We start from the raw sequence: 13234 nt of genomic DNA, 5'->3' as shown, positions 1-13234 counted from the left end.
TAAACAATAATACATTGCACAGTGCAATCATACAAATAGATCATATTTTGATGATTACCCCACAGCTAACATTTGCCATAATTGTACCTACTCAGACAACATTTTATGACTGATTTATCCCCTCATTATCACCTACTTGCAAAGTTAAGCTCAAGAATTCAAAAGCAGAGAAATTAAGCCATAAAAGGTACAAGATCAAACTTTAAAATGCTATTGTATTGAATGAGGTAATATTAAAAGCAATACAAAGAACGTAAATAACGGAAGATAACAAGGGACATTCCATGAAAAGTTGTAATACAACTCCAGCGGGAGAAAAAAAAGTATAAAATTATTTTTTTATAACCATGTATTTTCTGTTGAATAGTAAGTCATACACTCATTACAGTAATTCTTGGTATTGTATAGAATTTGTATTTATTGTGCCGAAATTGAATAAATGAAATGAAAAATCTAAGTCTCCCTTTAAGTCTCATTTGAGGCTTAGGGAGTGGAGTTGAAAGAGTCGTGAGTTACCACCCTGGCACTAGATTACGATTAAACCCCGGACCTTGGGATTGGAAGGCAAGCATGTTAATCAAGCTACAGCTCCACTAAATTATTTTACATAATTTACATTAGTTTGTATAATGGACATTAATATGAATAATTATGGTAGATATTTGATTGAGGAACTTATTTACCTTGGGTTGAAATGCTGAATTAGGAGGCATCCCTATTTGGCTTGGAACAGACGTGGGTGGCGGTATAGCAGGCAAGTTTGGTGGAAAACCAACACCGAGCTGTTTGAATAAAAAAAAAAGGAACAAATATTTAATGCAACACATAATTAAAAAATTAATTAATTGATAATTGAGAAATTTATGATATGAAATATACCAAATAGTTAAAAATAAATATTCAAGTGATTATTTTCTAGTTTATTTTAAGTCGACATTACACATGACAAAAAATTGACTTTTTCAGGTCACAAATGTTTGCCGTGTTACAAAATTAATTGACAAATGACAAGCAGCTTTAAAGATATTAATTCATGTTCCAAATTCCAAATTAATGAGCCAGATCTTGAACGATATAATCCTCCAGCTTACAGCAATTCCACGTTAATTGTGCGGCTGCATGCTAAGTCACGTAAGTCCCGCATCTCCTACATGCATCCTCTAATGTGTTTTTGACTTTACATCACTAACAACAACTTTTAGCATGAGGGAAGAGGCTCAAGAATGTGCTCGGAGGCTAAACTAGGCAATGGAGCGTCGACTATCAAATCTTCTGAGATGTAACACATGACAGTAAGTTGTCACGCGGACATGCGCGTGTAATCCCATCTTATTTATTGTACGTGCTTACGACACGTTTTTAAACTTATGAATGAGACTGTAACAAGCTTGTCTGGCCAACCACTCTGTGTTTTCCATAAAATAGCCATGTAATCAATCAATTTTGTTAAATGTCCACAGTAGATCGTTACATGTGTTTCTATATTGTTCCATCTGTACGATAATGACCTTATTGCCGATATGTTTTTAAATCATAAAAGGTATAAACAAGTTTAAATTTGTATGAAGGAGAAACACATTTTAAAACCACAGGGAAATGACAACTCATCAATTCAACACTAAAAACTTTCATTAAGATAATTTTTAACTAGCCCATCGGGCCAGTAAATCCATAATCCGACTCGCCTGAATTAAATTTGCCATGCCTGGACAGCTTCATCAAAAACTGTAAAATGTTCGAAAGATTGTTGTACATAAAAATTAATATACAGTAGTTCAATAAAAACAAATTGATTGGCCAAAGCGAGTATAGTCACGGACAAATTCATGGGTTTTATTGGCCAGTGGATCTATGATCTTTTGCTCATGTACAGATTCTTTACTCATTTATTTTGTCTCCATAAAAATATTACAAAACATGGACAAACAACACACAAAACCAGGCAGAGACAGGATTCCTTAAAAGCAAACTTAATCACTATCAACTTGCACTCGTTGACCACTTACCATGTGCGGCGGTGGCTGAGGTGGCACAAGTGCGCTACCTACCGGAGTGGGTAGGAATGAATGACTGTGCATGTGTTGATGCATATGATTATGTTGGTGCATGTGTGTCTCCGTTCTCATATAAGGCGGGGGACCAACTGACATACTTCTGTCATGAGCTGCGAGAAATCGTTTGTCCAGCTCCTTCCGTAAAATATGTTGTTGGCCTGAAATGAAAAATAAAACATGTTTATTTATAAATTAATCCCTAACGTTATCTAATCTAATTTGTTAGAACAGGTTGGCTAAATATAAAAGAATTTAGTATCCAAATGGTGCGGAACCACTTATAATTACAATGCAACAAACAAGAAAATTAGGGACTTTTAATTTATGATATTTACATAATTTAATGATAAATTATTTAAAATCAGAGGATCGAGATTTTGAAAAAGATAGCAAAAATGTTGCAATATACTTTCAAATAATGTATGGAAATAAAAAAGCATGTGTGTGTATAAGCAGTTTAGAGTTAAGTCGAAAAAAGTAACTTAAGTAAAATAATCAATTTAAAGATATTTCCTATAATTAAATGAACTATACAATGTAATTAAGCATTTAAGATATAGCATTAATTAGGTGATGTGTGAATTTGAGGGAGGATATGCATTATAGTGCAGTAAAGTAGTTTTTCAAGATAGAATCAATATACTATACTGTACTGACAACATGACTTATTTGTACACATGGTGAAATTATCAATGAAAATATACAACAAATCACAGAAGATATCACCTATGTATTACTAATTTAACAAACAATATCGGTAAAATTACTTTTTGTTTTAGCTTTTTTTTTACGGTTAAAACATCAACAAAAGTGATGCTCACAAACAAACATCAAAAGCACATACATATCTGACAAACACACTGAAACTGTTAACAATTATAATTATTTTGTTCTTAATTCTAGGCCTAAGTTAGAAGATAACAATAGAAGCAAAACGGGCAGTAGAACCACCTATATCCACCTTTTGTGTTGTTTAGATTCCGGTTATGAAGTTCCAACGGCGTGAGTGGCCCTTCTGAATAAGAGAGAAGTAGGGAGAGAAAAAACAAAGTGAAGTCAACCGTTCAATCAGTATACGACGACAGATCATTTTAAATACATGTCCATCTGAAATTTCAGCAGTAATTTATAATATACACCAAGTATTATTAATCCAAAAAATGTATCCAAATGTTAGTTCTCCATTTCAATTATAAACATACACAGTTTGTTATAGAATTACGACGTTTAGTTGTACCGAACTGGCTAGCCCCTTCGGTTGTGAGTGTGTGAGCACTCAGAGAGCTATTTCAACACGGCAGTGAGTCAACAGCCTAGCCGTGAAGCGTGCAGTGTGGGCCTATGGACACACAGCATTTGTGTTGTTTCTCCCAGCAATTCAGCTCGGAAACAGCTGTTTAGAATTTGGTTTCCATGTTTTGGATTAATTAACTACGTCGGAGTCTCACCAAGACTTTCACAAACATTCGTCGGATACTTGCAACGACCCAGCAGGTCCTAAGTAGGGTCAAGGTTCATTATCAGATGAAGATTGTTATCGTGAATGTCACGAAATTTCTTACATTATTAGGTAACCTTTTAAAGTTATTAATTTCACATGAAATTTTTTTTATAAAGTTCAACATTGCTTTAAAGTTACAAGTTAGGACAGGCTGTGACAGACGCACCATGCAGGCATTCACTAGTAGTGTCAAGGGCTATACAAAATGCAATGATGTAAATAAAACCAATTTCCAATTACAATATAATTAAAACTGATTAAGAATACGGTGTATGCTTTATATGACATGTCATGTTGGGAAATCTGATACTGAACTTAGTATAAGCCCACCCCACTTAGGACATATACTGATGATGACAATATAATTTGTGTTTTTTTTTCTTTTTCATGGTATTTATATTTTGAAATTATTAGGGTTCTTCAATTACAATTTCAAAAAGTTCAAATCACAATGATCAGCAAAAGTTTAACAACATCACCTCATCAGCAATAATATTTAATGAAAAAGTGAAAAAAGGAAGAATTGTTGGGGTACAGGCAGAGGTAGGAAAATGTTTGTATGACCAGCTTCTAAAATGTTCTAAATCTTGAATCAGATCAACCAATGATGTGGTCTAAATTATAGTGATGACATTTATAATTTGAAGGGTTTTATTTTGTTATTTAGAGGTAAACTTATAGCTAAAAATATACATAAAGCTTCTCCTGGAATCATTACAAAAAATTATTAGATTACATTTCCTTCTCATTCTGGCTGTCTCTATTAAAGAATAGGGTCTTATCTTAATACCTGTGGTAATACTAATTCACAAATGATAATCAAATACTACAGTAATTGCATTTAATTTCAGTTTATAGTAATTGACTACCATCAGGAATAATTATGTGCAAAATAATTTCATATACCACCAGCAGTGGAGAGTCAGCAGTGCTGATTTCAAATGCCTAACGGGACCCCAGCTACGTATACAGCACCCGCAATTCCCAGATGGTCTCCCATCCAAGCTCTAACCAGGCCCAACGTTGCTTAACTTTGGTGATCTGACGAGAACCGGTGTTTCAACGTGGTAAAGTCGTATTCAGGGTATAAGGGTTAGAAATAATAGATTTACATGAATCCAATCATTTAATCAATTTAAATTAATAGCGAATGCACATTAATGAACATGAACATTAATTAAATCAACAATCTGAAAAGTGATTTAACAAATTAGTTTAAATATTTGTTGAAATTACACAAATAAATATTACTGAAGGACAGAAAAACAGAGGAACTATTATACCAGTAAATGTTGCACTGTACCATGCCATGTTTTCTTTAGGAAAGAAAAGAGAAGCTTTTGGAAAAATATGAATATTGAAAATGATAGGAAAAGAGCAATTGTTAGCATATTAAAAGTAAAGGATGACAAAAATTAAATATGGATGAATTTATGGTGAGAATTTCCGAGTCATACTGCAGTAATTTTAGACAAAATTAGACTTACTTGAATAATTGTAGCCGGTGTCGGCAGCTGCAGCAAACGGTGTCTGATTGTGATTTGTTGGTGACGTCAACGGTGGTGGAGGCGGCAGAGAGGGTGTGTACATATTACGCTGCACTGAATGATTCGGTGGTATCGGCGATGAGTGCGAGAATGTCGGTGTCTGCGACGGTGCCGAATACGGTAGCGTCGGCGTAGACCGTGACAGATGCGCTACACTCGGGGTGATCGATTTTGTGACACTGTAAAATTTTAAAACATACGGTTTAAAGTAGAAATGGATTTGGCAACAGTTGTGATCAAATGAAACATCAATGAAGAATTTCAAATTAATTTTAGTCAACGAGATATATTTAAAACATACGGTAACGGTTTAAAGTACAAATTGATTTGGCAACAGTGTTGTGATCAGATGAAACATCAATGAAGAATTTCATATCAAACAGCTCATTTAGTCAATGAGATATATTTCATATTCATAATCAATAGATTAGTAATCTTTCTAATTTACATCTAATCCCTGCCAGCAATAATAAAACCAGTACTTTACATTTATAATTCTGATAACAAAGAAAATAAATCTATTAATCAATAAGGTCAATTATTAAAAAACACAGGACAAAAATAAAAAGTGCCATGAATGCAGGTTGTCATGTCACAAAATAAATTTGTTTTAACAAAATAAATATAGAACTGTATGGATAGATTATTAATTAATTAATATGGTTTATATAATTTTATTAAGTGTTTGTCCGGAGAAGCATCATACTGGTACTGTATTAATTGCTATTCATTATTACTGTACATATTTGAATAGTAGTCCATACAATATTTAATACAAAGCATAATATCATTCATTTAATAATAATAATTATTATTATTAAATGAATGATACTAGATAACAACTGCACTAACATAAATTTAACATTAGAAATACATTAATTAATGATTCAAGAATCAAGAATATTAAAAATATTTAATTATCATCCATTAATAAATAATTAGTAACTGTACCATTCTATGGCAATGACTATTTGGTTTACATTTTAAGAGTATATTTAATAGAATCTATAATTTGAAAATTAACATGCAAACATCATTATAAATTCTAATAATTTATTTCCCGTCAATAGAAACAGTCCTTGCATCTTAATTTAGTTTTAAAATTAGCAACACAATACAAAGTACATGTAATAAAACCAGAAAGATATGCGTCTTCCTGGAAAGTAGGCCTGTTGAATACTTTGTAAAACCGTTGTGCCCCATTTGTCAAGCATTTTTGTCATCAGACAGAGAGCAAATTGAATTAGTTATCTCATTATGACGAAAAAGGGTTGTAAAAAACTTTCTCTTTGCGTTTGTACATAAACATGGTGTTTCCAATTGTGATGTATTTCGTTTCTGATTAATGTAATTATACCTCACTGGGTGTTAGCATAATTGTTTTTGCCCCGAAGTCAAACAGAGAACTGCTGGAACGTTTGCTACATTTGACCTCCTGTTACACACTACCAAGATGTTTGTCAGAGAGAAGTAAATTATTCTCCTAATTGCATTTGCCTACAGACTGCCGGAGAGCTGCAATTTTGTAAAACTTTGTTGACATTTCTTTCTATTGAATTTACCCTTATAGAAATCCCACAGGTGATGGGTAGGTTTCATTAATATATGTCACTGCATGAGAGAACAGCATCTAATTTGCCCAGCTGCTATGCTTGACCTTTAGTTGCTAAGGATCTACTTTCCTCAATCAAAATGGCTCCTAGGGCTTTAAACAGATCCCCAGGCTGACAATCTGTCGGATGGATCGTTACACTGCAATTGACATAAATGGAATCTGCATTTCTTGTTATATATCTCATATAAAAACAGCGCATAAATGACATAGTAAATGACAGATTGACATATTCAAGCATAAGAGAGGTCATTGGAGGAAATAAATTATATTTTCATAAAACAAACTATGATGTTGTATTGAATGGTACATTTTTGTATGAACTCTTAATATTAATAGAATACAAATTAAAAAGTCAAATTGTCCTCACAATACAGCTAAGAACCACTAATAACCCTTTTTATTGACATAACAACTGCTTAACTATTTAGTGATCCGATAATACACAACACCTACAAGTATTTTAACAATAAAAGAAAGAAAAAGTTTAAAAACTCACTTGGGCCAGCCTGGGGCTTTTGTGAAGCCTCTATTCTGTTCACTAAGTTCCCTCTCTCTTCTTTCCCTTTCTCTCTGAATTTCCAACTCCCTACGTTCCCTTTCCCGTTCCCTCTCCCGTTTCTCTTCCTCTCGTTCTCTTTGTTCACGTTCTTGTTCACGATCTCTAGATAGTTCTTGTACTACTGGCAGACAGGGCTTGATCGGCACCGAGACCGGTGCGGAAGCCACAATTGGGATATCCGGTTCACGTTGTATACAAGGCTCACGTTCATATATATCCTGACTCTGGGCATTTGTCTGGAGAAGTGGCTTAGGTGGTAAAACTGGTTTATCTGTTAACGAAAAGAATAACATTGTTAATATTGAAAATTTTTTTTTTTTTCACAAAGAACAAATAGTTATGAATAACAATTTGAACATCTAGTTTTTCTTACTGTAAAATGCACCATTAAAAATTACAATATTTGTCCATCAAATTCATAGCAAAAAAGCAGACATAACGCTGCACATCACATGCGTACAACTAAAATAAATTATAACAATTTCAAAATCCCTTTGGGAAAATTAAACCTAGCAGTCCGAGTTTGTTGAAATAATTAAATTGTATAATTTAATTTTAGACTTATTAACCCAATAAAAAAAGTACAGGTCTCGCTTGATAATTTAATCAATAAAAAAGTCGGTTTCTATAGATACAAATTTGTGTGGCTGCTACAATTTCTTAGAAATAGGTTTACGACTCCATAAAAATATTATCATTATTAATACATAGTGGGCTAGTAACACATTTTATTACAAACAGACTTTACAAACTTAAAAGGCTTTTCTTCTAAAGATATTGTTTATCAATGCATCATCGACTTTACAACCTTTAACTACAGCATAAATGTTTACTATGACTCTACGTAAAATTGATTAAATAATTAATTACCAAAAGAGCAATAAAACTCTATGAGCATAGTGAATTAATTTTAGTCCAAACTAATTTTTTCATTGAGTAATAAATGGTTGAATATTTTGGCATACAGCTACTGTTCTACAGGATCGAAAACACGATCAAACACAATATCTAGAAGCTAGAATATGGGGAAGGTCGCAGTCATTTTTAGCTGTACTGTGTAATTATAGTCAAAATATTAATAAAAAAAACAACGAATAACATATTGCTCAATATGTCATATTGCTCAATATGTCATATTTAGGAGTAACCATATCCATATTTTATTTACAAATTAATAAACACAATATAAATATGATGAAATCACAGAGTTTTAGCCACAATAATTATGTTAAAAATTGATAGTGCATGGCGAATGCCTATAGGTATGCTATCATGGGCCGAGCACACCAGGTCAGTAATAGGCTAAAACAGTTGTTTCATTAGCCAATTACGCCAATGTCACCTGTACTTTAATACCTCAATCTTTCTATGCTTCCGGTCATTGTGGTCCAACAAGGTTCAACTTATTTTTCTCTCGGCTTCCGACTACGGACCCTGGCGAGGATAAATTGGCTGTTAACTCTCCACGACGATCCTAGCCTGAGACACTTGTAGCAATTGAGATGATGCTTGATCAGCGATGGATAGAGGTCTCGGCCTTAACATCATATTGTAATTACCGCTACATTAACTCGATGATCTAAAGGATGCTAGTGGCTAATTCGCCCAACTGTTTCAACAATGTTTGATATGCTGTTCGCCAGGTCACGCATGGAAGATTGACAACCTCCCGTCTACAATGGCTACTGTTTTGTTTTCATACTCTGGAGGCAGTATTCGCGAAGACTCCTAATAATAGACGTAGTATTAGCAATGACGCTAGCCCTAGGTGTGCGATACGATCAATGTATTTTGTTTTTCCACTTTCAGCTGATAAAGTCAATCTGGCTGCCCTTGGAGCGGCCCAGAGGTGACACCATAATACATTTAAATGCTTGTTATTTTAACTAAGCAGTAATAACACCTGTAGGCTTGTTTAATTTATTTCTGACAGACTCAATTAAGCTAGTTGCATTTAAAATCAGAAATGTTTTCCTTACTAATATACTAATAACCTATGGGCCATGTTGGCTTCCAGCTATTCAACTCATTTGCATAACACAGAACCAATTTCATGATAATTTAGTCATTAATTAACGAGTAATCTTACAGTAAACAAAGCCAAAACCATCTATGCAACTTTTTACCTTGAAGGATGGTGTTATTAACAATGCTGTGTTTGTACAACAAAACGTTCAATTATTTATTACAGCTCTATGTAAACTAACAATAAAACCAAAATAAGAAATTAAAAGTACAATGCTGCCCTCAAGAGTAATTATTCATGATGTTGACTTTGTTACTAAAAACTTTAAAATTATCTAACTTTGAAAGGTTCTTATGAAACATTGGAATACTGTTACTTTTTCTACATAGCATATCACTGCTGGTGTTTACCCAAGATAAAAGTTTATACACTACTATATACAGTACAACAATCATAAAGACATAAAAATGTTGTATCTTTACATATATAGGCAAAAAGTTCAACATTTTTGTGATATAGAATTAAAACCAAGTCTGTATTGTTAAAGTAACAACATTTAAAAAAACATTTTTACTGGATGAATTATGATTTCATTTTTTAAATTGGAAACTGTGATACAATCAGCAATAATCCTATTTAAAAATAATTATTAAACTGCTAAATCTTGAAGGACAGAGGAAGATGAATAATCTAAAAATAAAAATCAACTTAAATCCATCAGCTCTAAAAATGCACCATCATTCGGAAAATTAAGCCCTAATTAAATCTAGAGACATCGTTTAATTAATAAGTCTCGTTTAATTAGCTTATTTAACAACTTAATTAGAGGTCAATCTGTCACCACAGAGTCTAGGTCATAATTTGTTTAAGTAAATTTTAACCTAGGCCTACATCTGTCTAAAGGTAACCTTGAACCTGGACTTTGATGAAGTTATCTAATGCCTTCAAGTCATTCAGGAAACCATACATCAACCCAGAATCGTTCCCAGGTAGCTTAGAATTATTCAAGATTATTCAATTCAATTAAACAATAGGAAAGAATCTATAATAAAAAATATCAGAAACTACTGTATAAAAAGGTGAAAGAAAGGAGCACTGCCTATAACACCTTTCAAATAAACTGCTATTTTTAATTATGGCCACCTGTATGCAAATATGGCAGATATACTGTAGTAAAAAAGTAGTAATAGGGAGACAATAAAGACAAAAGAAATATGTACTGTAGTAGTTACATTGCAAATTATTTTTTCAAAAACAACTACTAAGACCCTGAGTAGGAACGTTAATGTTAAAAAAAAGTTAATCGGACCATTTGAAACCTCTGATCTTTGTACACGTAACAGAAAAATATCAAAAGCCTTATTTTTAACTCATAAATAAAATTTTACAGTTTCTTTTGGAAATTAAAAAAAAAAGTGTAGCATTTCAAACAAACACAGTATATATTCGTATTTCATATCAACACGGTATATGATTTATGAATGAGTAACCCTCCCTACTAATTTTTAACCTAGAATCGAAAGTAGCAATTGTCATTTTTCACACATAACATGCAAGCACTGGGACTCTGCTTTACGTGTTCCACACACCATACATTGGCTCTAATTTTCAATTCTCGTCTACGTGAACAAACTCTAAAGAGAGGCCGCCTCCCGATACATTAGATAACGATCACATACACACGGTTCCATCAACATTGATATGATCACATGATTTCCACGACTAAATACGTGATAAAATTCCTCCGAGTTTTCAACGAAAAACATTTAGGACAAACTAGTAGTGTCAGTTGAACACGTGGGGGTTGAAAACAATTCCACATTGCCAATCCTGAGATTTAACTTCCGTCTGGTAAATTGAATTTTTCCACCAAAACACAAATGTGAAATTACCACTTACGATCACGGTCAGAAGTAAATCAATGGATGTATCCCAAAGGAGATGCCACATGTGTTGCCAATTTTATCCCCTCATTCAATTTAAGTTTACGCCAAGTCACTCCTTGCTTCTAAATGGCTAATTACTCATATTTGTTGTATCATTTTATAGTCGATTTACTCCAAAATAAATTTGTTTTATAATGTGCTGGTATTCTATTGCATGTCGTACATGTTTTTAAAGTTTTATTAATGATGATGTAATGATAATTTATTTCTTTCTGAAAATCGAACACAATGATATTATAACTTATTCCTTTCTAAAAGCAAACAATTTAAACTTGCGCGGAAGTAGCTTACTTTTCATGAAATCTTTTGTTCATATCTGAATTTTTTATTTATCTTTTTTTTTTATTATTTCATCAAAAACAAACAGCAACGAAAGTTGCCACTTATATGATAGGTATGAAACAGAAAACAGATATAAATATGGCGAATGGCGACTATATAGTCCCAAAGATTAGTGTACCCTGTATATTTGCCTGATCAACTCTGGCCTCCGAAGCCTCGCTAAACACAGACAGAGACCCATTAAAAACTTGTTAAGGAAAGATTAATAATCAAGTTATCCACTGACATCTCCGCAACTTCAAGTTTTTAAACGCACCCTATGTTGTTTGACGGGTTTACTATAAACAAACAATTTTTTGTGACCTTATAATTAGTCAACCTTGATTACATCCCAATTTAATGTACAGTTCATTCAAATGAATTATTTATTATAATTAAATAGGAAACTAGCTTTTTGATTCAATTCGAACAATTATGATATAATTTCTTGTACATAATTACAAATTAACCTTGAAATGGAAATAGGACAGTCAGGTAAAATTCATATTATTTTCAGTTACATTTGACATCTGAAAAATTTCCATTAACAGAATTTATTTCTATAATAAAGGCTTCTATTAGACTAAAGAAATGACCGAATTCCATTATTATTTGAATATTTCTAATGTCATATTCATACATATTATGATACTGTATTGATAATATTAACCCAATAATCAAGTAATAATGATAAAATACCAACAAGGTATCTTTAAATATTACTTTGGACATGGTTGGCCACATGTTCTTTGTAATTATTCTAAACCGTGAAAAAAAAAATTATTTATTATATATGTACTATTTCTATAATTTTTGTTTCTATATTCATAATGTATTATGGATTTATATCTTTATCATTCCGGTTTTTGAAGGAGTTATGACTTCCTCAGCAATAGGCCTACTGTAACTTTATTATATACAGTAATTACTGCATTTTTTTACAAGCATTATAATTTATTATCACATCTATCTATAGCAATGAAATTTCATTAGTAAATTTGTTATATAAATGTACTATATTTCAGTCACAAGCCAGCAATGACAACAGTACTGGTAAGTTTAATATGTTATTATTACATTTTTTTTTTCATATTGATATCACATCTCTGAAATGTCATTGTCATGTATTATTACATTTTTACAATGTACTATATATCACGTATTAGTCCAAGACGTACTGTAGCACTGACAGTACCGTTAACTTTAATAACGTACTGTCATGTGACTCACAACACAGCGAGATGATATTCGGTAAATTAGTAATCAATCTATTTTAACATAGTAATAATAATTTAGACATTAATACCATTTCTACAAGCAATGATACATAACAATGTCCCTCATAAACTCTTTATTGCAAAGATAAAAATTAAATATCAAAAGCTAAACAAATTGGTAATCATTCTATTTTGAAATTAATGTCATTCTCTTCTTTCCTAATTGCGAACACGAATTCTTCAATAAAGAAACATTAAAGAAACATTAAAAGCACAACTTCACTATTGTGATATAATCAATTTGTTTCGTTGACAATATTAGGAATCATATCAAAATTATTCTAATGTAGTTACTGCAGTAACAACTGCATTACTGCAGTAACAAATAATTTTTAGTTGGTTTCTTATTTGGGCAGTCACTGTAACAAACAGTGTAACTATATTTAAATAATACCCAGAAAAAGTGTAAAATTATTATATTTAAGGCTAAAGGTAAAACTAAATGTGA

General features: G+C 32.2%; 1 protein-coding gene and 1 pseudogene across 4 annotated transcripts in view; both read right to left on the bottom strand.

The window, feature by feature from the left end:
- LOC140044633 (autism susceptibility gene 2 protein-like) overlaps positions 1-13234 on the bottom strand; it is a 141946-nt gene that overhangs the window by 8698 nt on the left and 120014 nt on the right. For 3 of the 4 annotated variants that reach the window (XM_072089226.1, XM_072089227.1, XM_072089228.1), the window contains 5 exons: positions 7214-7547; positions 5043-5281; positions 3016-3069; positions 2007-2212; positions 684-782 (listed from right to left, as the gene is read on the bottom strand). In XM_072089226.1, the coding sequence (XP_071945327.1) occupies positions 684-782; positions 2007-2212; positions 3016-3069; positions 5043-5281; positions 7214-7547 (932 nt within the window). The remainder of the gene's footprint in view (positions 1-683; positions 783-2006; positions 2213-3015; positions 3070-5042; positions 5282-7213; positions 7548-13234) is intronic. The other variant, XM_072089229.1, reaches the window with a different exon arrangement.
- LOC140045625 (5S ribosomal RNA) lies at positions 4519-4636 on the bottom strand (annotated as a pseudogene).

This window comes from Antedon mediterranea, chromosome 3 (assembly GCF_964355755.1).
Source record: "Antedon mediterranea chromosome 3, ecAntMedi1.1, whole genome shotgun sequence".
Lineage (NCBI taxonomy): Eukaryota > Metazoa > Echinodermata > Crinoidea > Comatulida > Antedonidae > Antedon > Antedon mediterranea.
Note: the sequence above shows the minus strand (reverse complement) of the source record. Positions and strands in the feature narration are given on the sequence as shown.